We start from the raw sequence: 24282 nt of genomic DNA, 5'->3' as shown, positions 1-24282 counted from the left end.
ACATTATCCATTATGTGCTGTTCATGCTGTCGGCTTTCGGAAATCGCAGCAGCGTCCATTGGTCGCTATCGAAGTTGCTGGCAGCAGCACCAACTTCTCGCGAGCTTCATCGAAGCAGCGCGACCATCAACTAACAAAACGACCAGAATGCAAAATTCGCTCAGAAAACAGACGAGGTGAGGCCTCATGTCTATAAGACACACCATAGCCTGACAAACTTTCGCCTGATGGATCCTGTTTGTCATTCCATCGAGCTTTTCCCGGCTATGCTGACAGGTCACCGCATCAACACTGGCTCAACGCAGAAATGCTTGGCGCGCCTTTCGACATGTTCTGCTAGAGAGGTACTGTACAAGCAACGGTAGGCTTTGAACCAGGGCCCTGTTGGCTCACAGAGCCTCATCCAAGTCACTGGACAAATACTGACTCATTCCGCGATGCTTGCTATCCTGTAGCGCATAGACTACACGTCCCATGCTGTATGGACCTCATGACTCCATCACCATACCCCAACGCCTCGCTGTCCCATACCATGTCATCAAGCACACATCAAACCAACTCCTACACCTCAGTCTCAATGCCCGGTTCCCTGGTATGCCGACTAAATATCCCCTTAACCTTTCCCTCGACTCTCTCCGCTTTGTCTTTGGCCCAATTCGCTGTTCGGGGGATCTGTGTATGTCTGTCAGCACGGCAACCTTCGCAATCGCTGTCAACGGAATAGACGTACCTTAAACTGCATAGCACCCCTATTCCTCCTATGCTGCTGCTTCGCATGGTGACTGTAGTCTTTGGCCTTATCGATGATGTTGCGTTTGCCGTCGTCGCCTTGTTTCGCTACGGTGCCATCAGCGCCACCGTCGGCTTGGGGTGGTTTGCCGCCGCTACGGTCATCATCAGAGCTATCATAATCCGAGTCCGAGTCGGAGGAGGAATCAGTATTATTCCCATCCCCGTCCGTAATGCCCACCATCTCCTCCGTCTTTTTCGACTCATAACTATCATGCGCCACATCAAGGACCTCCATGACGTTCTTAAGATCAGGGTCTTTGCTGGCCCAGTTACTGTGCGCGCGTCCGAGGCCGGACCAGAATGTCAGCGTCAGGGTGAGGTGGCCTACTTTCTCGCCCGGGGAAGATTTCTCTCCAGTATCGTTGGCATCGAGGGTACAGGTCGAGGCGCGGTCGTAGTCGCCTTTGTAAATTGGTAGGGTGAGAGTCTTCTCTTCTTCATCGGGAATGTCCTTAAGCCACAGGATGGCAAAAGCAGCAGTCTTGTCCTTGATGAGGCCATGGCGTTTGAATCGAATCGCGAGGCAGGAAGCGTAGCGTTTCTGCACAGGAAGGAAGAGACTTCGGCCTCGACGCGTTCGCCAGTTTTGGTCCGATTTGTGTGGCCACATTTTCGCATTGCCGATGCTGGTGTGAAATTTCATGGTTAGGTCAGAGAGGTCGGAGGGGATTCGACACTGGGTACTGTCGATGACGGGTTTGGCTTCGAGAGTGCCACATTCCCAGCCGAGTTGTTCGGGTGGTGCTTGGAGTTGGACGCTCCGCCAGACCATGGAGATTCTGATGCGGCCGTAGCCGATGCCGCCCATGATGGGATAGTAGCCGTTGATTTGCGCGCGATCTTTGAAGACTTCCCCAAGAGGGAGGTGGACGATGCCGAGGAGTGGATCGTTCTCACCTTCGCGGGCGTCGCGAACGGCGACGTAGACTTCGGCGTTATGCCAATCGGGGATGAAACGCTCGGTGCCGGCGTTGTAGAAGGGCTTGGAGTTCTTAGGCTTCGTTCTGGTCTTGAAGACTTTGCGGTGGTTGATGATGATGTTGCAGTATGCGGAGGGCATGTCGCCTCCTTCTTCGGCTTCGTCATCGCGGTTGTCTGTTTCCGGTTTGCTCAGGCGCTCGAGTTCAAGGCCGGTGATTTGGTGGATTTGAATCGAGAAGACACCGCTTGGGTAACCATCAGGTGGTGGAGCGCAGATGATGATGGCATCTTCTGTGGCCTTGCGTTCTTGCTTCTTCTGTTGTTCAAGCTCACCCATATCACGGCCATGACGACCCTTCTTGATCGAAGCTTCACGAAGCTTTCGTTCGCAGGTAGCCTTGACCTTCTCTTCCAGGTCTTGCTCTGACCGGATCTCCTTGTCGTAGGTCTGCTTCTGGAACTGGCAAGCTTGAAGTCGAGCTTTTGAGAAATACCCTACTCGCCACTCGAGCTTACCGGGCATATTCTCGCCCGCCTTGAGGGCACGGAAACCATCAGTGCGATAATGCATCTTGCCGTTTGTATCATCCGAAGTCATGATCTGCTTCAGGTCCACTTCTATGCGACCTAGATCATCATCTGCAGTAAAGCGGTCCGAGTCCCATAGCTGCAGTCGAAGGCGCTCGTCCACGTTCAGCTCCTCTGGCGTCACTAACAGCACAGCTCGCTCATGCCAGAATGGCTCCTGCTCACTGATCAAAACTCTGGTACTGAACATCGGCTTGCCAAACTTGGCCCAGCCAACGGATACATAGGGGTCCGAACTGCCGTCAGAGATCATGGGAATCTTAGTGTCGCCCTCCTTGAAGTCATAGCCATGAATAATGTCAACCACGAGAATGCCGCGTGCGACCGTGTCCTTCTTGAAGTCGTCTCCTGCCAGCATGTCCTTGAGATCCAGTGTCAAGCTCTTCGGCGCGACGTACTCTGCCATGGCAGCATCGACTGAGCTTTGCACGAACTTGCTGATCAGTGGTAGATCCATGATGTTGAGTGCGCGCTTGAACAAGGGGATACAACTGATGTCGACCTTGGGCTGCCCGAGGAAAGTGAGAGTGCAAAGGGCGAAGAAGGGCGGGTCCGGTGCCAATTGCAGTCGCATTCGACAAGTCCCGACAACACCCTTGACATCGACCCAGATTGGAAGCTTCAAGCCACCGGGCAGATAGAAGGCGAGGTAAAGGTGCATGTCCTTGGTGCGGTCCTTGAACGACTCGGACTTTCGAGCGCGGTAGGCAAAAGCAACTTCAAGGTTGATGAAGTCGCCTTCCTCTGCCTCCATGCCCTCAGCGACCTGGGCCTTCTCTGCACCTCCATCTGATTGATCCTGGTCTTGGTCCTGATCCTGATCGCCGTTCTGTTGCTTTTGATCACCTTGTCCAGCCGACTGGTCGACTTCGCCTTGACCGGGTACGGATCGATCGTTACTCTTCTTACTGTCTTTCTCGGACTGGACCTTGCCATCGTTGCCCACCGATCGACCAGCAGCACCACTTGGTAGCCATCGAATACCCAGGATCCTTAAACTCTCACTACCTTGCCCAATATCGTCCACGCTCACCATCTGCACCAGGCGTGGTAACGATGCTTGCATGACATCTTCGAGCATGTCTGCAAGGCTCGTGAAGAGATCCGGATTGATCAGAGGCCATACAGAGCCCACGAGCTGGTTCAGCCACATTGTCGACTCTGTTTCGTGGGCTTTCGCCTCCTGCCTCTTCGCTTCCAGATTACCCTCCCAGATCTGATCTTCCCATTCGTCTTTCATGCGATTCGTCACCCATTCTCGAACTCCTGAAATCAAGAAGAAGATGCCTGTCGCACTGAGAGCTGCCAAACCTGGCCACGTGCCGAACCGAAACAGCCAACTTGACTGCTCTTTCACGCCAAATATGTGTGCCAGCCATTGTGGTGTGATCATGCGCTCTAGCAAAATGGCGAAGACAACAATAATGGCTGCGCCAGACAGCCCTACTGCGATGCCCATGTTGTTGATCTTGATCATGTCCTGTTTCACCACTTCGTAGCTGGGTGGAGGAAAGAGCGCGCTCATAGACTCCTTCCCCTTTGCGATCTCTCCGGTCTCTTCCCGAAGCTCTTGATCCGTCTTGGCCTTGTTACTGAGTCCAGTCGCTGTTCTCGTGGTCCTGCCAAAAGGCAGAGGGTTTTCGTCGACATCCTTGAGAGAGTCTTCGGTGAAGTCGTAGATCTTCACAGGCAGATGCGTGATCGGGTCTGTAACTTCTCGCTCTGCTCGTGCTTGCTTGTTCTTACCTCTCTTGCCGCCTTTCTGCGAGACTGGCGTGACTTCAGATGTGTCCACCACCGCTTCTGCCTCTTTCTCGTCTTCTTCGTCAACGTCGCCATCTCCATCTATGTCCATGCCAGCATGACGTCCTTGCGACTGGCCGTCCTGCGGCTGGTCGTGCTCCTGTCCTTGTTCCTCATTGCCATCCTCCTTGTCGTCTCCTCGCCAGTACGTTCTCCATCCTTCCTTGGCGCGATCGGTGCGGCTCTGCTCTAGGTCGGCTCCATCCCCAACACCAGCGGCATCCTCGCGGGCCTGCTTCTCTTCTCGGTACTCGGAGATGGTCGGGATGGGATGCTTGGCTGTGTATGGCGCGTGATAGTTTCGGCGTGTCCTCTCAGCGTCCTCTTGCCCAGACATGGTGTGCGACCACGTCTAGCGGTGCAGTATGTATGCGGTTGGCTGATCTGTTGTCCGTGCAACAGCGAGGTCGTGACTACTGCGAAGAGCGGTCTACGCCTTCCTCAGCTTGGCTTGCAGGATGCCGGTGAATGTTGAAGTCACTGGTCGTGTGCTGCTCTGCCTGTCACGGTAAGAGCGATTGCGTGTTGACAGTCCAATGTTGCGAACAAACTGTCGCATGTGCAAGCGAAAGATTGTATATTTACTTGTATACCTACTACGTCATGTCATGCTACGTTTGTTTGTCAAAACCCCGATGTTTATTCATGTTGGTCGGACGGCGACGACGCGTGGTTGGAGCTTGCGTGCTTGCGTGCTCTGTTGCTTGGAGGCGGAGCAGCAAAAACGTCATGCCGCGCGAATCGAACGTGCATTGTGCGCGAAGCCTTGCATGTTCGTTTGGGCATCGAATTGGGTGATGTGTGGCATGGTTTGTATGGACACGGCCAGAAGGAGATGTTGATGAAAAGTCATTCCTGTTTGATCTGATAGAATAGTTCCATCGCTTGCTCCAGAATGTCACATCTCTCACTGCCGAGGTGAGATATTCTAGCATGCATCAACTAGAACTATATAGTTCTACCGCCTCAGGCACAGCTAGGTAACCTAGATATGCTTCATCCAGCACCACATACCAATGACACAGCCGGCATGACGCTCATGGCAGGCCTCACATGTGCAGCAAATGGTGCACGAGGAGCACAGCAGGTGTTGGTGTGTTGGTGTAGCCGTCAGAAACAGCCACAGCCATCGGACGGAATGCGCCAGACATGCATGAAAGCACCTCGATACGCCCTCCATCATGCATGATCCCATCTGTAGCCCGCCCTCGCCCGCCTGCATTACTGTACTTCTGCTCCTCTCCAAGCACCATCAAAGACAGCTTTCCCTTGTTCTAACTGACTGACTGACTGACTGACTAACTGACTGACTGACTGACTGACTAACTCACAGACTGACTGACTAACTGACTGACTGACTGACTGACTGACTGACTGACTGACTGACTGACTGACTGACTGACTGACTGACTGACTAACTGACTGACTGACTGACTAACTGACTGACTGACTAACTGACATCGTTGCCGTCGCACTACCGACCGGTGAGCACCATCCCGAGCTGACCGGTATTTTTTGCGCTAGCCACACCGCTCTGGCAGCCTGGCAGGGCTCACGGGATCTATCATCTGCGTTACACACGCCCAGCTTCACAGAGCCGCATGGCAGCTGGCGACTGCAAATGCGCGCAAACACTCGTCGACATCCCGAAGGCTTGATCCAAGCTCCATCGTCGGCAATCCTCCACAGACAGACCTTGACTCGAACGCGGCGGAGCACATCACACACACTCACCGGCATACCGATGCTGGCCCCGCGTGACTTGGAAGCCTGAGCTATACTCGCAGCCATGACTGCCATGTTCGCTGGACCATTTGTGCCCGTCGGGTGCGATGTCGGCTTTCCTTTCGACTTGTCGCCGGAGGAAGATACACTGTCGTTTCCCTACATTTTCCATCAAGGCATGACGCAGATTCATCCCATCTTTGAACATGAAGCTAGCTTTTACACTTCACATTCACCTACATCGTCTCCAGGCGATGTGGCAAATTCATCTCCAGGAAGAGACAGTGACCAGGCGCCAGCAGCTTCCCAAGGCAGCGCGTCGCTCTCCCCGGCCGGGCCCATCTACACACCCACCTCTACCCTCCTGGAGTACGACGACGACATCATCACCGCCGAGGACGCAGGATTCGAAGATGCATCAACGTCGCCGGGAAGTTATAGATATTCAGCCGATGACTATGTGCACGTCGGTGAGCTAGAGGACGAGATGAGCAATGTTAGCGCCAGCGTGATCTCGCAGCCCCCACGCCAATCAGGGGCCACATCGCGACCTCACCTGGCCTTGGGAGCTTCGCAACAACAGTTGATGCCGACATCGAGCCGAACGCTACAGCAATCTCAGTGGCATTGTCTGTCAACTTTGCCACCGAACACAAGGATGGAAGACAGCTTCGTGCCTTATACTTCGTCAGCCGAACTTGTTCTGCCTACTGCGTCTTGGGCTGAAGAAGATCTGCTGTCGGGCACATCAAACTTCAACACGTCCTTTACCGATCAGTCCTATAGGACATCGTTCGGCATACTCAATGATGGCTCCCTCCAACAGCTACCAAGCACAAACAATGGCATGGCCTTCAATCCGCAGCAAGCGGTGGCAGCCCAAGGACCGACGAGCAGAACCAATGCTTACTTGAACGCGGGACTTGAGACTTCTCCAACTTATGCTGGCACGCAAATGACGCAACAGCAGGCTGGTGGCCAATTTCAGCATCCCACCTTTGCACACCATAATAATGGTCATGCCCTGGTGACCCCCAGTCTGGCTTCGCACCCACGATTCCAACGGCGGATAGTACCTTCCCAGGTACAAGAGCGCCTGCAGGCTCGACCGCTCAACATACCCGTGCCTCAAACCCACGGATCCACGACTCACGTGTCTGCGATTCGCCCAACAAGGCCTGAACAACAACAGAGCCATCTCGACTACCCTTCTTCTAGCAGACTGTCAAGCTTAGGAGTGCGCCGTAGACAGCAAGCAAGCTTGTCTCCTATCGCACCTTCAGCCATAGCTGTCCAGGCGTCGAGGCCGCTAGTGAAGCGAGACTCCGAACATCTCACCATCGGGCCCATTCGGTCCACGCAACCAGACCGCGGCAAACGAGGCGGGAGACAAAGAAATTCGCACCTCACAGCTGAGACTCGCCAGAAAAGCCATGCGATGCGGAAGAAAGGCGCCTGCTGGCGATGCGCGATGCAGAGGGATCAGGTGAGTGATAGATGCCAATACACCCCTTAGCTACATGAAGATAACGGTGATCTAGTGCGACCATGGCGAGCCTTGTCAAAGGTGCATCAATCGTGCTTCAAAGGGGCAGATACAATATTTCGAATGCGATCGCTCGAAGTTACCCGACTTTGTCCATGAGTTCCTGCCTCGTAAGTTCATCAATGCCTTTCAGAATCGGCTTGTTGAACGGCTCACTGACCTTCATTCAAAGCCTCAATGACAATCTTCCATCAAAAACAGCCGATCGAAGACCTCGTCAAGTCCCAGGTCCTTCGATGGGACAAGGAACATCAGTTGGATCTGTACCTTTCCGTGCAGTATGGAGAGCCTCTGGTCTGGCGATGTTATGAATTCATCCCGAGAACGCCCGACATCATAACACAGTATCAATATTTCCGAGATCATACCGGACAGCAAATACGAAGAGTGAAGTATTCACCTCCTTTCGGGCTTCTCAAAATTGACACCAGCGATGACCATTACTTCCATGCTTACCTGGAGCGCCTGATGCAACCAAAGTATCTTGAGGGTCTAGCGTCGACGATCTACGAGGAAGAGTACGCCATTGACCCGCAAGAGGTCCAGGCACAGTTGCTCCATGCTATGTGCATTCTCTATTTGAGCACTAGCGACGCCACCGTGAGTGATCGTTTTCACTATGTATACGTCGGGAGATCGATGCTGATTGCAGTCTAGCTACGCGCATTGCTGAACGACATTCTTCGCATGCTGATTATCACCTACATCATGGGCCACACCTTATGTATCGTTGAATCAAACCTCGGGACCGTCCTCAGTAGCATTCGACACACGACACCACCTCCCGACCCCCAAACTTTTACATCACCGAAACTGGCCAATCGCCAGATCAAGTTCTTCTTCAGCGTGCTACGAGCTCAGATCTATGAGAAAATCCTGAAGTGGCAACAGCAAACTTTCCACGTCGGTGGCAAGAAGGAGACCACTTGGATACACTCTTTCTGCGTCATGCTGGGGTTCGCCATGGTCCTCGAAGAGAGTCAACGCATATTACCGCTCACAGCAGACACTGAAGCGTCCCGCGGCGGGATGTCACCTGAAGATGCCACACGTCAAGCCGAGAATGCCTTCGATCGCATTGATGATAGATACAAGCTCCTGATCGGGCTGTTCCAGTGCAAGTACAGGGACAAGGCGTGGGGCGACAATGGCAGCTTCGGCCCACATACGCCCCGATTGAGCGAGCCGGCTCAAGTAGAATTTCTGGGATTCGTCAGGAACCACCTCTACCGACATGGTAAGTACGCATTCATTGATGTGATGTCCCATGCGCAGCGCTGACAGCATTGTTACAGAACACCACTTCAGGAGCAGAGAAAACGTCACCTTCGCCAGAAACATGCGAAGTTTATACACGACTAGGCAAACAGCACGCTTCTTGCTACCCTTCCTTACACTTCAGGGCTACTAATCGCACATCGCTTTTCGGGTTTGCGTACTGCGGTGCGGCGTTTTGGGTACTTTCGGCGCACATGCTAGGGATATGGCGCTTCATCAGCGCCCAGCAGGCATGCATGGACGATACATGGGAATGTGACGGGTATGTCATATAGGATGAAAGATCTTACGAATTGACGAACAGAATATGTAGAATAAGCATTTATAACCCGAAGAGTGCCGAGTATGGCAGCGTATCGGATTCACAGCAGCCGTGAAGGCAAGGCCTCGTCGGGGGAGACTCTTCACCTCTCATCTTTGCATCCTCTATGGTCAGATCCATTCTCAATTCCACCACCTCGCTCTCTCAAGACTTGGATACACTACTGGCCTCTCTCGCGGTGAGAACCCCGCGGAAGCATCTACTCGTATAGTGTCTACAGGTTTCGAAGGTTGGATACTGCCTCGGTCTGCCTCTCGAAGAAAGAGATTGTGCGAATGCTATCAACGCTTACATTGCCAAGGTCCGGCACATTCGCAAAGAGTCGAGTCCGGCTTTCTACATGGTGACAGACGACAGCCAGGGCAACAAGTGGCCAGACTTCCTCCTCTCCTGTAAACAAGTCCATGGCGAGGCCACTCTACTCTACTACGGCCACACCCTCTTCGAGGTACCAGACATGGTTTCGCTCAGGTACTGGATGGGCATTCTACGAGCCGATAGGGTGCTTGAGGCGCACATGCCCAAGCAGATCCACTTGAGACTTAGGTTCGACAACCGCCAGGCGAAGAGACTTGGCCCACTTGGAACAGGGGAGAGTACCAAGGTTCTGCTCGAGGAGATGATGCAGAAACTCGAGAAAGATGGCACGCTGAAGGACGCAAGTGTGATCAGGGTCAAGACTGTTCGCACCCAGGGGATGCAGGATGCTTGGAGCCCGGTGCAGGATGTGAGAGATCGTGACGAACTTTAGACATGGGCTGGGTAGTGAGAGGGCCTGTGTGGGAGTTGCTATGGACAAGACGAGGAAGTAGGGGATAGCGCTCGCTGGCCATGCAGTCGTTGGAGGGAAAGATGCAATATTATTGGTTTAGCACAAGTGTGAGAGATCACCCCGTCGGAAGTGTGTGGTGACTGTACGTAGACCACGAGCTCAGCGATGTCTTGTGCAAAACGTTAGCACAACAATGTAGTATTTCTTTGACAGCTTTGTGGTCTTCCATTATCCCCAGCTACTCGGAACATTTCTTTGTTGAGTATGATAGTCGGCTGGTGCGATGTTTGCAAAAATGTTCATCGTGTGCGTGCACTAAATCAGAAGATGAAGTGAATAGAGCTTTAGCGCCGAGTCCGTGCGTCGCAAGTCCGAAGTCCACACCGGGTACTTAAAACTCACCTCACCTCTGTCCGTACACTGTCCGTACACTCCAACAACTGCACCGTGAACACCATCACTATTGCGCGACATGGCGACAGCTTCGCGTCGCTCAGGCCGTGCGCGAACACACATCACATCATACGCGGAGGACAACTTGGCTGGAGAGGCTGCTTCCATCACGCCAGCTGTAGCACCTTCGGCCAAGAAGAATTACAAGAGAACCAAAAGAACTGCAAGATTACCTTTCACATCCGTGAGAGGTCCCGTCACACCTCAAGGCAGCTCTCGACTCATGGCTCTGCCTCCGGAGCTTCGCAATACCATCTACTGTACCAATTCGTCTTCGATGGCGTCGAGATAGTCGCCATCGGGCTCAAGAAGGCACCCGCCTCGGCAACTGCGATTCTCCTGACGTGCAAACGGACATTCACGGAGGCGCTTCAGCTCTTCTATGCTGCCACCATTTTCCAAGCGAACGACGTCGGGGACTTGAAGCGCTGGCTGGTCAGCGTCGGCTCGCTCAGAACCATTCTGGTCAAGGAGGTCCACTTTGAGCGGAACTATCTACTTTTCTACGTTGGGGTGGGCGATGAGTTCAAGAAGATTATGGAAGAGTTCAGGAAGGAATTGAATGAGGAGGAAGGTATCTTGCTACGAGAGGACGTTGTGAAAGTGCGGACACGAGAGTCTGGGCCGAGGTACCTAGTAGCTGCAGAGCTCGAGGACGATGACTACTTGCTTGACTGATGCGGGTGGGGGCTAGCCAATTGTGAAGTGAATAATGACCACGAGTGCACTTGCTGAGGGCGAGGTGAATGGATAGTTAGTGTCAACGTCCGTGCGAGCGTTAGCTCTGAATCGACCCACAAGTGCTATTTCCAAATCCACTTCTCAATCCTCTTTTACACACGCAACATAATTCAAGCACTGAACGGCCATTGCCACTTACCATTACGCAATATGGCCGACACCAGTCGAGGACTATCCATCCCAGTCAAGATCAAGCTCGCTACACTTGCTGCGCGGGCTGTGATCGCGCTGGTCAAGGCCGTGGCGGGAGCAGCAAAAGCAAGAACAAACTCAACCACACACATCGACTTACCGACTCGGGCGCCACAGACGGCAGTGCAGCATCCCGATCAGCATCTCGAGAAGACTTCTGCTCCTTCTACTCGTGCCCACCAACGCGATGCTCCTCCACCCAGTCAAGACATGGCGGCCCAGACCGAGTCCCCGCTTCTTGCACTCCCACCAGAGATTCGCAATCATATCTATGAGCTTGCACTCTGCAGAACGACGATCCTTCCTCAAATTGTCCGCAGCACATCAGTCAACCACGGTCCATGGACTTACTACGGCCGCGACGGCAAGAAGGTCGCCATCCCCCAGCCTAGTATGCTCCTGACATGCAAACAAATATACAACGAAGCATACCAGCTCTGTTACGCCAACACGACATGGGAGGTAACGGACAAAGCTTCGCTGGAGTCATGGCCCTTTCTCCTCGGCCAGCAGCAGGTTGTGTTGTTCCGGGGCATCCGCTTCGCAAAGGGCAATGCTCAGCGCTATTGTGCATGCTGCCGTGCAGATCACGCCACGAAGACCTTCAAGCGGTATGTTCGATTCTTGGTAGGAGATCGTGTAGGCACTGTAAGGTCGTGGAGGGGATCAAGGCTGAGGCGGGATGCATTCAAGGTGCAAACGGTGCGGACTGGAGAGCGGTGGATTCAGGCTGTGGAGATGATGGATGACGATGTTTTGGTTGGCTGTACCTGTTGAGGTCGGAAAAGGACATTTCGACCAAGTCTGCTGGAAGGGTCAGCATCGTGGGATGCTAAAGTGTGAAATGACCGTTTGAAGGCAACGCATTCGGCAGTCAGCTGTAGACTTGACAACACTTTGGTGGGCGTTCTTATAGCACATCAACTATGATTACCACAATGTATCTCGAGCAATGTCCCGACTCAAGCTTACTCGTGCCACGCGGCAGCCTCAAAGGGTGAGCACGGGTGGCAGTCCACCGCGAGTCAGTCTTCTGCTGCCATCAATGCCTCGCGGAGCACCAGCCACAGACTTGTCGTGATATACAGCATCTTCCATTGACCACGTCGTCCAGCCAGCTTACCCCAATCACCCCAAGACATCGAAAGCCCCAAACGCAAGCCATGCGGGTCTTGTCATAATCTCCGCGGTGTGCTGCAGCTCACGCGTCAGCCACCAGACTTGGCAGAGCTGGCTTGTATTTCATCAAACCTGCAATGTTCGTTCCTGGCCAACTCCGTCCCGCATCTGCATGATCGAGCTGCCGTAGTCGAGATGAGCCCGTCGTCAGAAGTGTTTCTGGCCCAATGCAAGACGCGGGAAACAAGCAAGCATGATGAAGTGATGATATGCTCCATATCATGTCAAATTCAGAGGTTCCGCTGTCAAAGACGAGATTCATGCTCAAGATCAAGCATGGAGTCACGGAGTGTTCGTCCCGAACTGTCGGAAGGGGAGAAAGGATGAGATGCGGAGAGGTGGGCCTGTGACGCCAACCAACGAGACACGTGCGGCAAGATTGCATCTGCGTACGGGCGTCGGCCCGGAGCGACCTGTGGCTGTTGTGGCGGTCTCCAGAGCTGCGCCGAGGACATGTCGCTGAGCAGCTTGATGGAAGACATCGTGGTATTCAAGAGCTCTCGCAAAAGTTGACAGGTACCTCTCCCCATCGTCAAACATCAGCGTGCAAGACACATCTGAGACACAAACTGCGGCGAAGTCGCCAAGCATGCCTTGCTCAAGCACATCCGTGACAACCCAATGCGGGATATCCAAGACATCGTTCATGCGGGTCCGGACACGCTAGCACTCTCCGAACTCTGACTAAACCCTGTGCCGTGCATCTCATTGCACTCATCACTCCTGCATGGCACGCATGGCCACTGGTCTGACGCTGACATCTCGTTGGCAACGCTCGATAGAGTGTTCATCATCATGCACCTCGATGAGCTCCATGAGGTGAGCATTGAGTCGTCCATCGCCAAGTTCAACGAAGTGCCGAGTTTCTACTTTCTTTACCTGCTAGTGGCGGCTCCCAGCCAACGCCTCCAAATACTGGCGTCAGTGTGATAGACATGCATTGCATCATCCGTGCGCATCAGCAAGCGCTTGCATGGAGGATTTTGACATGAACTCAGATAACCGAACTAGGCCAGCCCACATCTTGTTCGTAGGTTCAGACCTGCATGTCGTCTCATCCACAGCTCGAAGAGCTCCACTACAGTACTTACCGCCATCATCATCCACTTCCGCGCGTCTCTATGACTGTTGCACATTGAAGCATCTCGCACATTCGGGTTCGGGGAAACGCTGCATGAACGATCTGTTGTGTTTCAGCATGAAGGTGCGGGTGAGAAGTGCTTGATGAGGAAGACTGATTGATCTTACACACATTGTACCCGTGTCCAATTCCTCTGCCAGCTACCCAGCTTGGTGGAAACAGGAACAGGGCAAGCATTGGAACTCCGAAACAGGACGACGCTTGAAAGAGAATGGGATTGAACAGAACAGGATGTGCTTCTTTGGTGAAGCGTTTTGACGGATACTCGAAATCCAGCCGGACATGGGATGGCCTGCGAAAGGTGAGTTTGACTTGGCATTGCATCGGATGTCTGCGACGTCGGAGAATTGTGGTCTAACAACTTGCGTCTGCAGGACGAGGAGTTGTGGTTCGAAGATGGGGACTGCTCTGTTCATCTTTATGCGCCTGGCGCTTCGCGGCGTGGAGCGAGCCTGAGAGTTTCTGTCACGCCGTTGGAGAAATCCGAGAACACATACCTCTTGAGTCGATGTCTGCGAACGAACGAAACTTCGGCTGCCACGGCGAACGAGACGAACTCCGACAAGACGTGCGACGCTTCCGGACCAAGGAACCAGGTGTCTGAGCTGCTTGAGCTGTACCTCGCAGCACCCACCGAGCTCGCACGATCCGAGGCCTTCCTCTACCACGTCGGCACCCGCAACTACTTCGCCTACCTCTTGGATCGTCCCCTCGTTGGCGAGACTCTTGGTCAAGCACTTGCTGACCTCGCACATCGCATCGAAGCGTGGAGTCCCGCGAGCGTTGGCACTACAGCATTCCTCGAATACTGTCAAGAGCAAGGATACTTGGACTTCGCCAACAGTCCAGACTATGCGCTCGCTGGGATGCATTTCGCAGAGCTTGCCCGTATCAAGCATGTCTGGATCGATGCGTTCGCGCATTGTGTGGGTATGCGGGATCAGCTAGACAACAGCCCAGAAGCGCCCAGGCTGAGCAAAACGTCGAAGGCTTTGATCGATCGAGCCTCTTTGGAGATGGATCTTCAGATCACCAGAGTGAATAAAGCCGTTGGCAATTTCCTCGAAGAAGAACTGGGTCCTGAGTTTCATGGCCTTTCGCGACCATTGCGTGATCACCTTGACCGATTCCGGAGCACGCTGCATTCTTTCTATGTGAACACCATTGGATACTTTCCTCCAGACCCAGGCAGTCCATGGAACAAGCAGCTCTGGCAGAGCATGCACGATGACTTTCGCTCCGTCTATGAGTACCTCGCTGATACCCAGTCGACAAACGACCCCACCAGCAGCAGAGGCGTCAGTGGCGGCGTGTGCACAACGCAGAATATCTCTGTCTTCAACCAGCGCCATAGATACTCACCATTACCTTATCCTGTCCCGTTGCTACCAAAAGATGGCACACGACAAAGCACAATGTTACCACAAAAAGCATCTAGACTCCGGAGCTTCATGCTGGGCCGTTCCGATGCAGCTTCCCAGCCGAGGTTGAGGTCCCACGTCAAGCAAGCCCTGGCAACAGCTTCGAATGCTGACAATCCTAATGTCATGGCGAACCGATTGGTCCAGGAATATATTCGGTTCGAAGGTCTTCGGCTGGAGGAGAAAGTGTCGCTATCCGAGTCCCGGAAGGTGAGATGGCTGCTCGTCTACGGGGTATTGCAGATGCTTATAAGTATCACTCGAGCGCCGCCTGAGGTGCAGGACAGTGAGACACCATTGTATCCAATGTGTGCTATGGCCAGTGGATGCGTGCCATGGGAGCAATCGATCATGCCGGCAGTAGAGGATGAGCAAATGGTCAAGCGACTGTCTGCAGAGATGGCTGCCATACGGGAAGCTCTTGAGGAAGACCGCATTTCGATCCATCCGGATTGCGAAGCAGAAAGCGCCGAGGATTACTTCGCGATGACCGGCCTTAACAGGTCTGATTCTGACAAAAGCCTGACACAGCTACCTCAGCGAAGCAGTCCTCAGCTGTCGCGAACAGCGTCGATCCGATCCGGCGTCACCTCTTTGCACCGGTCAGTAGTCGGAAGCCTGCAATCAAGGAGAAACAGCGTGAATGTCGATGGCATAGTGCAAGCAAGGCGTAACAGCTTCAGACGTGACAGCTGGCTGCAGGCTCCGAAGAAGATGTCATCTTTCTGCGAGATCTTGGTCGAGGGATATGGCAACGGAGCAGATGACAGTAGGAGATCGGAAACATGCTTCCAGGGTTGCGTCGAATATACTGAGCTGGAGGCGCCCATACCTGAAGTCGACACATTGGTGCCAATCCTGGAGATGCATCAGCTGGGTCTGTACGATGAAGCTGGTCCAAGTCCGGTCTCCAGTACATGTTCTGGTCTGTCGAGCCAATTCAGCGATCTAAGTGGCTCGACAACAAATCTGCGGGAGTGCAACTCGCCGGCCACAGAGTTGTCATCACCTATGACTAAGAAGTTCGATTTCAGCTCAGACACCAGTCTGTTCAAGTTCGAGTTCGACTTCCACCAGGAAGAGGACGATGCAGAACCGGATTTGGAGCTTACGCCAAAGCCCTCGACTGCGCTCCCACCGCCCACTTATCGAGCCAAGCATCCGATCGACGGCGACCATACCGGGCGGGTCAGTGTAAACGCTGGCTGTTACACACCAACAGGCGCCATAACGCCACGTGGGAACAAATCGGCGAGGAACATGAGCTCCGACTCACTCCTATCGCTAGCATCGTCGGCAAGTTCGGAGTACCCAGAAGACAGCAACCAAGCTGCGGAGATAGAAGAGCGTGAGGCTCGAGGAAGAGCTAGAGTGCGGATCAGCGCATTTGGCATTGTTGATGGCCGAATCAGCCTGCCGCAGTCGCCAGTGGGAGAGGCGCGATGATGTTTGTTGTTGTTTTGATGTTCGAGATACCCCTTCGTACTCGTTTGTAACTTTGCTTGTGCTGCTTGCTCAGGTGTTGTAAATTGTCAGCTTTGTAGCGGATCAGGCAATGACACTCGCTGGATCAGCTATGCTTCCCTGCCCAGACTATCAATGACAGCTGCTGCGGTCAGCCGGAAGCTCTGCTGCAATGAAGCAGGCAGACCTGTGAAGAGCGATGGTGACCGCGTTCCATATCGTTGTGACGACCTGATGTATGACCAGGATGGTGGCTGTGTTGGCAGCAGCTGTGTTTGCAAAGGATCGGTCGTGCTAGTGCTGCTGTCGGCGTGGGCGTGGAGCTCTCTGTCAGACCACCTTCCCGCAAGGTTGCAAAGACGGGAAGCGTAGAGGGAGGAAGGCAAGAACGATCGTGGGTTGAGTTTGAAACTTTGACCACCACCAATGCCGAGATGATCCCGAGGACATTTCTGAAGGGAACCTGGAAATCACACTAATACACCAAGATATGACCTACGAAGAAACAAGGGAGAAGACGATAAGGCACTAGGCAGTGCCTAGCGAGCAGTGCTCAATTCAAGAATACCAACAATCGCTCAGAACGCTAACATATGAACACCAAAAAATTCACCAGCAGGCCAAGTCTGTACAAACCTGCCAGCTCCCAATGCATATCGCAATGCCAATGCAACAAACAGACCTGACGTTGAAGCCCAGGCTCTCTATCTTCTAATACGTCGAGCACCCCACATCAGCCCTCCTAAAAGCTTCACCAAAGAAACTCTGCATCGCACTATAATGGAACAGAATCCCACCGAGCACCGCCAAATGCCAGATGTTATGGCTGCCACCGGCATAGTCAAACCATCCGGGTAGGAAACGCTCGGGGATCTTGGCCGCGTACATTACCGCACCGCCGAGGTAGACGGCGATGGATTTGACGATGGGAGCGTAGAAGTAAAGCGTCTCGCCGAAGCCACGCTCGTAGGTGAGTTGAAAGACGGGGAGAAAACCAGTCGTTGCCAGTGTCACGTAGAAACCCACTCTCGCCCATGCCATGTCTGCGCGGTTGAAGGTAGGGTGCCAGGGAAGGATGACGCCTGCGATGCCAAGGCCAAACGTCAAGCTGATCCAGGTCCAACGGCTCCATGGTTCGCAGTAGAAAGCGGTGTACTCTGTTGTCATGATGCTAGCGGCGACGAGGAGTGAGATGCCAGTATAGTCCACGCAGGCGAAGCGTTCCATCAAGGTTTGGTCGGAGATGGAGGACATGGCGTGCCACATGCAGCTGCAGACGAGGCATTTGCATGCGGCGAAGAAGAAGCAGCCGGCGATGACGATGTCGAAGTAAGTTGCTGAGGTGAAAGCGGGGGTGTTGGGGTAGAAGTAGAAGGCGATTGCTAGGACGATGATCAGGCCGATGGCGTGGGACCAGATGTTGAAGAACTCGTTGGAGATGGTGAAGCAGCTTCGGATGCAGTCGAGCTTGGTTTCGCTGAAGCGGTAGCCGTTGAGGATGTGCGGGTTGACACGCCAAGGTTCGGGTAGCATATCGTATGTGACCAGGCCGTGCTTTCGAGCGTGCACAAGAGCGACCTCCACCTTCAGCTTCATTTTCTCCTTGGCCCTCCGCGCTGCATCTGCACCCTCGTGGACAATCTCGGCGGCCGTGGTTGCTGTGCTCTCCATGTATGCGATACCAGAGTCCAACATTTCGTGGGCGGTTGCCGTCAGACCTCGTTCCCTCATCTTGTATGCTCTTTGCTCGAGAGCAACCAGATTGGCTTCCATGACCTTGACTCCTTCCTGTACCTTTTGCTCCAATGTGTCCTTCTTCGCCAATGCGTCTCTGTAGTGTGTTTCCATTGTCTCTACAAAGACCTTCCTCCGCCGTCTTCCAGCGTCTATCAGGTCGTCCGAGACTTGTGCACACCTTTCATGCACATGGTGTAATGTGTCATGCACACTCTTGACTCCCTCGTCGAACTTGAGCGAGCCGTACGTCTCCAGCATTTCCAACCTCTTGCCCAGGTCGTTCAGGAATTTCTCGACGGCGATCTGTGCATTCTCCCTCTCCACACTCCATGACCGCGGGTTGTAGCTCGAATGCCGTCTTCGTTTCCGCGCTCGCTCGATTTCATGATCTATCTGGGCGCCTGATGATGCGCCCACTGTCGGCTCTTCGCGAGTCTCTGTAAAGGTCTTCGTGCAGGTCGTCATTGTCGTGTATGTGGACATTAGTGGCGTAGTGCCTGTGCGTGTAGCAATAGTATTGTTGTTCCTGCCGTGGATGTGCAGTGAAGTCGGCTCCTCCCACTTCCTGTATGTCAATAGTCGCGTGCTGTGCAGTTGGTTTGGCTCGCTCGGAACTTTAATATGGGATGCAGCAGAATGGTTTCGTCGTAGCCGAGATGTTGTTCGTTGTGAGGCCGTCGCAAGGGGCGTCAAGTGGAAGGAGTGTACAAAGGATGCAGCAGAAGGGGAGATTGTCAGGCAGAGGTGGCAAGGAAAGCAAGGGTATGAATGATGACTGTACCGTCAATCACATGCAGAGAACAGTTGAGGGAATGTGCAGATGTGGTGGGAGAACGTGGTGTGGTTCTTTGGCGGTTGTCGAAGTGCGGGACTTCTTCGCCTCTGCAGCTTTCGTCATCTCCCATTGGCACCGACTTGAAATGAGTGGAGCTGCGGAAACGGCTAAACGAGGGTTGATGCCCGAAGCTGAACTTCTGGCATGTGCTGGAGACATCAATGCATCATTCACCAGCATCGCTGTCTTGTGTACGTCGTCTTCCTGGGCCTATATCAGGCTGTGTAGTGCTGTGATAGCTGTCGCCTGGACGACCGCGTAACGCAGTGAGTGGCGGATAGATGTTGAAACTTCGCTGACAGCCCAGATGGCCGAGAATTGGTAAAGACGTACCCACATACCCCTTCGTTCGACCCGGCTTGATGAGACGTCTGCTCCAGACCAATGCCGGCGATGCATGTGACAAGTAAGTGTAGTGAATGACCGACGTGAAGACTGATGGAAGATGAGGCAAGAGCGCTCGGCTCGAACTTCCGAGCGTGAAATGTTCAAACGCGCTACGCGCTATATACGCGTCTTCCACTTCCCCTCCACGAACACAACTGGACTTCACATCACACCGCCTCGCATCTACCATGAGCGCCGACACTCTACGTCGTGAGGGACGTATTGCCTACGGCAACGGCGAGTATGACAAGGCACTGGACCTGTTTCGGCGAGCAGTAAAGCGAGGCGATCCATCAGCAACACTACTCGATCATCTGGCGGCCACGCACGAGAAACTCAACGACCTGGACGATGCTCTCAAGGCTGCGAAGAAGACGATCCAGACATGGCGCGAACATCCGACAGGATACTTGCGTGCTGGCAGAATACTGGTGAAGATGGGAAAGAAGTCCACCGCACTTGACATCTACAACCAGGCCTTGAAGGTGGTCAAGCATGTCGGGATAGGCTACGAAGAGCTGAAGAAAGCGCAGGCGGACGTGTTGAAGGACGTGGCTCCGCCGAAGAGTGTCGATCCCCTCACAGTGCTTCCGCGAGAGATGGCATTGATGGTGTTGGAGTATCTGAGCTTCAGGCAGAGGACCGCCATATCGCGAGTGTCGAAGGGCTGGAGGGATTTCATACGCTCCGAGCCGAATCTCTGGAGGCATCTGGATCTTACAGGAGCACGAGCGAGGGTCTTGAACAAGTTCATCAGTGCCGCCATCAATACTGCGTACTCAAAGCTCGAAGCTGCGACCCTCAACAGGCTGAATGACTTTGACAAAGTGCTTGCAGCATTGGCATCAAGACCTTCACTACAAAGCTTAACGCTATTGGAAACTGGTCTACAAGGGCAGAACCTGGTCGACGTCTTACGGAAAGCGAAGGGTTTGCGCGAGCTGAGGATCCTGCATGGCACCGACATCAGCCAGACTGTCTTGCATTCCCTCGCACGCCAACATAGCGACAGGCTCGAGCTCCTACAATGTGCACGAGTCAGACACATATCATTTGGCTCGACATGGCATTTCAAGCTGCCCATGCTCACGACTTTGGACCTAACGGCCGATACCATCGACGCAATACTGCTATGCGCCAATCTGAGCGAGAACTCTCCGAAATTGCGCTCTTTGACGTTGCGTGAGTTGACGACACCGACTTTACTACCCGATCTTGGTTTTCTGGACCTTCGCCAATGTCAGAATCTCGAGTACGTCCGGCTACGTCTGCGTTTTACTTCTCCACAACAGCTCACCCTCCCGCCGTCTGTCAAGGTGCTGGACCTCGCGACATCCTGTGGCGGATCGTATGTAGGCAGCAACTTTTTCATTTCCATGGAAGGTGCCGCCAATGACCAAGCGGGCCTGAAGTGGTCAAGACTTCCGAATTTACTCGATGTCAAACTGCACTTTCCCGGGGCGATCCTCTCTGATGTGGTTGGTCCGTTCAACATAACTCACTACGAGGGCAAGGAGATACCCGATATCTCAAAGCTCGAATCACTGTGTATGGTCAACCCCAACATACCATCGAACACCATCCTCCTGGAGGAGAGATTGATTGACTTGGAGCACTGGGCGATTACAGGATGCCTGGACCTCAAGGATGATCATGTCGAGAGTATGATTCGTTCCTACAAGAAGCTTCGCTCGCTCGATTTCAGCGGGAGCTCTATCACTGGAATTGCGATCAAGGAGATCGTCAAAGCTGGACATGTCAAAGAACTGGTAGCCAACGACTGTCTACAAGTCGGACGAGATGCAGTCGACTGGGCAAGAGCACAAGGGTTGAAGGTGCAGTTTGGGAACACGAGCAATCAGATCACTGGCAAGAAGGTGCGATATTAAGTTCTCGGGCCAGCGTAGGAAGAGATCAACAGTATCCATGTCCTTACAGCTCTATGTGAGTTGTGTGTCTCGTATTGCCTCTGGGTCTCGGTGCCTAAGACGTAGCCTCGCCGAGCTCGCCGACGGGATTACTGTCAAGGCTTGGTGACAAAGTATGTTGCCGCCGCTATACTTGTCGATTTCAATTCAGGAGAGCTGCTAAATGAACGTATATCCGTAGAATCGACATAGGTAGACGCGCCGTACCCTCGACTGCATTAATCGGACCTCGCTACTTAGCTGTATGCCAGCGGGCTAAAGCAACGGCCTCGCTTCTGCAGGGGATCGTAACGCTAGGTGGCAATCAACTTTGTCACCAGCCCTCGGGTGCTCTCGAGACAATGCACCATCCCAACTCTCTGATGGTAGCAGCAGGAGGAAGAATCAGACGGCGACAAAATATGCTTCAATCTTGTCGCAGCTCGTTCTCTCTGGCCGTCTTCTTCCGGATGTCCACCCAACCCATGGCCCATGCCAGACCAAAGGATACCACGCCCAGTGACATCAACAAGTAGTAGACTGCGATGACAGCGTCGGAGAATGCAAGTAGTAGCCCAGGCAGCTCTGGACTACCAGACGGTAGTAGGGACCGCACCGCTTCCGCACCACCGCCCGAGGCCAGCGCTGCCCTGGGGCTCACCGATGGTGCTAAGATTGCAACTCGCCGTTGAAGAGTCTGCGTAAAGACAGCGCCGCCTGCGATGGTGAAGACGGCCGATACTAGATTCTCTGCGAAGAACAAAAATGCGATCACACTAGGACTCTCGGCTGAAGTCACAGCGCTTTGGCAAGCGATAATCCCCTGCACACATTTTACTTGCGATCAGACACAGTGAATACAAGAACGGTGTGTTTGTCTTGACATACCATCTGGAGCCCCATCCCTCGCAGACCGTATAACATCTGGTAAATGATCCAAATTGCGGGCGGAGTGTCGGGGTTCCAGGTTGATATAAGGCCACAAGCGATAGTCGTTGTTACTCCTGCGAGAACAGCAAATGGAACGAAATAGCCCAAGCGTCGCACTGTGGAACGGCACATGTCAGCCGCGTGCTCTGTACGTATCTGACGAAGCCCAGTTTACCCACCAAGAGAGCCTGATATGATCAGCGCCAGTAACTGAATGAAAATCTGGGAGGGTCGTGTAGATGCCGCTAAGTGATGGCATGAGACCTTTGACAGCCTGGAAGTAGATAGGCACGTAAGTGACGCCAACAAAGTTGTTCGCGAACAAAGTTGCGTCGTACAGGACACCGGTCAACACGATTCGTCGTTTGAGCAGGTGGAGTGGTATGAGAGCTCGGTCGCCCACATGCCGCTCCCAGAAGGTCAGCACAATCAAGGACATTCCGGAGCCTGCGAAGAGAAGGATCACGTGCGGCGAGCTCCATCCATACTCGCTCGATCCCCATTGCAACGCAAGCAGGAACATGACCATTGTCGGCACGAAGAGAGCCAAACCTACAAGGTCCAGTCTGGGTACGATGCTGCGGGCCACCGCGAGCGAGAATGGCGGCTTGTGTGTGACCTCTGGGATGTGCGTGAAGAGCAAAAACGTCCCTGATGTCGCGCCAAGTGGGAGATTGATGTAGAAACCTGTAGGTCTTGTGAGCTGAGAAAGCAGCGTGCGCGCGTGATCAACCTACACCATCTCCAGCTTGCATATTGTGTTAACAAGCCACTGACGACGGGCCCAATAACGATGCCTACCTGACAGACTTTGAAGTCTAATGAGCTGACACAATACGGTCTTGCAGTGGGCTGTACTGACCTCCCAAAACTAGGGCATTGTAGACTGTGTAGCAAAGTCATGAGTCAGCGCTTACAACGATCATCCAGCAGACGAAAGTGGTCGCGCCACAATCAGCTTACAAGGTCGGTCATGCGACGGTACCGCGCCGGCAATGAGGGTTATAGCACCATTTTCCAATCCCGAGCTTCCGATTCCAGCGACCATGCGTCCCAAGATGAAGAAGGTCGACGAGGTTGAAATAGCGCACATCAACGAGCCGATCACGAAGATGGTGACGAGGATCAAATACATATGCTTTACGTTCAGGTACGTGTAGAGTTTCCCTGTGAAGGGTTGCAGCGCTGCACTGGTGTCCTCAATCAGCTTTGTCTCACGCTGGCACGAGTCGTGTCAATGATGCTTAATGCACCAGGAGGGACGTCGATACCTTGACAGTACGTAGGCGCTTCCATACCACCCAACGCTATTCGAACGTGGAGTCAGCCTAGAGATCTGGACGGAGGTGTACCCCGACAACTTCGAACCCCCGATCTGTGGCAATGCGTTGCTATCTCAGACTTTCAAGGGATCATCAACCGCACGGGAGGCTGAGTGTCGAGCTCTTTTCTGAGGGCGGCTTACTCCTGCAAACTGTGAAACTCGCTCGTAATGTATGGGATGGCCTGAGATGCGGAGCAGAATCGTCAGCGTTGTGATCCACTGCGCAGCCATAGTGTTCTACCACCGGGTAATATGGTTGAACTGCGTTATACTTACCGTAGAGAGGATGCTGAAGTCTAAAAGCACGATGAAGAAGACACAGCCAATCCCGCACATGGCGGCGACTAGCTGACCGCCGGTAAGGTATTCGTGGTTTTCAACGCCAGAATCGCCGGACTTCGTATCTGACACTGACGATGCCGTGCTCCCCAGGTCTGATGACCCATACCTCTGGCTTCGGCCATCGTCTTGTGCAAGCAAAGGTTGCTCGACCGTTGGGCTGTCTCTCTCCGATGCATAAAGGGCTTCTTCTGCTGCAGCGTCGATCCTAGTTCCAAGGACTTCAAGTGCGCTGTCAGCATTTGCTGGGCTGGCAAGGGTCGGCATTGGCGACTTCCTGCTGAGGCTTTGCTGTGATCCTGGCAACTGCGCCTTCGTGAAATGCGAGAACATTTATCGCAATCGTTGAACTTTTGCGCTGAATTGGTGAGCAAATACAGGCGTGGGCGCTGTGTCAGATGGTACAGTGCAGTGCACAAGTAGAAGACGAGAGCGAAGGCAGGAGCACTGGAGCCTCATTGCTTCGCGGTACACGTATTTCTTCA

At 53.5% G+C, this 24282-nt stretch overlaps 10 protein-coding genes across 10 annotated transcripts; 5 read left to right on the top strand and 5 right to left on the bottom strand.

Annotated features, from left to right (window-relative positions):
- Positions 1-561: 561 nt before the first annotated feature.
- On the bottom strand, positions 562-4441 carry CLAFUR5_04906 (uncharacterized protein; the record flags this gene model as incomplete). Its single annotated transcript, XM_047904054.1, has 2 exons — positions 562-672; positions 731-4441. The coding sequence occupies 2 exons, from the start codon at positions 4439-4441 to the stop codon at positions 562-564; spliced, it is 3822 nt and encodes a 1273-aa protein (XP_047760273.1).
- A 1452-nt stretch (positions 4442-5893) lies between these two features.
- Positions 5894-8786, top strand: CLAFUR5_04905 (uncharacterized protein; the record flags this gene model as incomplete). The annotated part of the gene is made up of 5 exons (XM_047904053.1): positions 5894-7315; positions 7371-7485; positions 7548-7975; positions 8033-8612; positions 8671-8786. 5 exons carry the CDS (start codon positions 5894-5896, stop codon positions 8784-8786), a joined length of 2661 nt encoding a protein of 886 aa, XP_047760274.1.
- A 529-nt stretch (positions 8787-9315) lies between these two features.
- CLAFUR5_04904 (uncharacterized protein) lies at positions 9316-10878 on the top strand (the record flags this gene model as incomplete). Its single annotated transcript, XM_047904052.1, has 2 exons — positions 9316-9702; positions 10414-10878. The coding sequence occupies 2 exons, from the start codon at positions 9316-9318 to the stop codon at positions 10876-10878; spliced, it is 852 nt and encodes a 283-aa protein (XP_047760275.1).
- A 213-nt stretch (positions 10879-11091) lies between these two features.
- On the top strand, positions 11092-11882 carry CLAFUR5_04903 (uncharacterized protein; the record flags this gene model as incomplete). The annotated part of the gene is made up of 2 exons (XM_047904051.1): positions 11092-11744; positions 11777-11882. The coding sequence occupies 2 exons, from the start codon at positions 11092-11094 to the stop codon at positions 11880-11882; spliced, it is 759 nt and encodes a 252-aa protein (XP_047760276.1).
- A 1782-nt stretch (positions 11883-13664) lies between these two features.
- On the top strand, positions 13665-16320 carry CLAFUR5_04902 (uncharacterized protein; the record flags this gene model as incomplete). Its single annotated transcript, XM_047904050.1, has 2 exons — positions 13665-13754; positions 13828-16320. The coding sequence occupies 2 exons, from the start codon at positions 13665-13667 to the stop codon at positions 16318-16320; spliced, it is 2583 nt and encodes an 860-aa protein (XP_047760048.1).
- Positions 16321-17049: 729 nt separating this feature from the next.
- On the bottom strand, positions 17050-18558 carry CLAFUR5_04901 (uncharacterized protein; the record flags this gene model as incomplete). Its single annotated transcript, XM_047904049.1, has 1 exon — positions 17050-18558. One exon carries the CDS (start codon positions 18556-18558, stop codon positions 17050-17052), a length of 1509 nt encoding a protein of 502 aa, XP_047760050.1.
- Positions 18559-19485: 927 nt separating this feature from the next.
- On the top strand, positions 19486-21186 carry CLAFUR5_04900 (F-box/TPR repeat protein pof3; the record flags this gene model as incomplete). Its single annotated transcript, XM_047904048.1, has 1 exon — positions 19486-21186. One exon carries the CDS (start codon positions 19486-19488, stop codon positions 21184-21186), a length of 1701 nt encoding a protein of 566 aa, XP_047760277.1.
- Positions 21187-21631: 445 nt separating this feature from the next.
- On the bottom strand, positions 21632-22266 carry CLAFUR5_04899 (MFS-type transporter calB; the record flags this gene model as incomplete). Its single annotated transcript, XM_047904047.1, has 2 exons — positions 21632-22027; positions 22093-22266. 2 exons carry the CDS (start codon positions 22264-22266, stop codon positions 21632-21634), a joined length of 570 nt encoding a protein of 189 aa, XP_047760718.1.
- Position 22267: 1 nt separating this feature from the next.
- CLAFUR5_04898 (MFS-type transporter calB) lies at positions 22268-23430 on the bottom strand (the record flags this gene model as incomplete). Its single annotated transcript, XM_047904046.1, is given in 4 exon segments — positions 22268-22821; positions 22872-22991; positions 23098-23341; positions 23353-23430. 4 exon segments carry the CDS (start codon positions 23428-23430, stop codon positions 22268-22270), a joined length of 996 nt encoding a protein of 331 aa, XP_047760719.1.
- A 165-nt stretch (positions 23431-23595) lies between these two features.
- On the bottom strand, positions 23596-24130 carry CLAFUR5_04897 (uncharacterized protein; the record flags this gene model as incomplete). Its single annotated transcript, XM_047904045.1, has 2 exons — positions 23596-23640; positions 23735-24130. The coding sequence occupies 2 exons, from the start codon at positions 24128-24130 to the stop codon at positions 23596-23598; spliced, it is 441 nt and encodes a 146-aa protein (XP_047760713.1).
- Between the last annotated feature and the right edge of the window lie 152 nt (positions 24131-24282).

Source organism: Fulvia fulva, chromosome 4, assembly GCF_020509005.1.
Source record: "Fulvia fulva chromosome 4, complete sequence".
NCBI lineage: Eukaryota > Fungi > Ascomycota > Dothideomycetes > Mycosphaerellales > Mycosphaerellaceae > Fulvia > Fulvia fulva.
The sequence above is the reverse complement of the archived record's forward strand: the minus strand, read 5'-3'. Positions and strand labels throughout refer to the sequence as shown.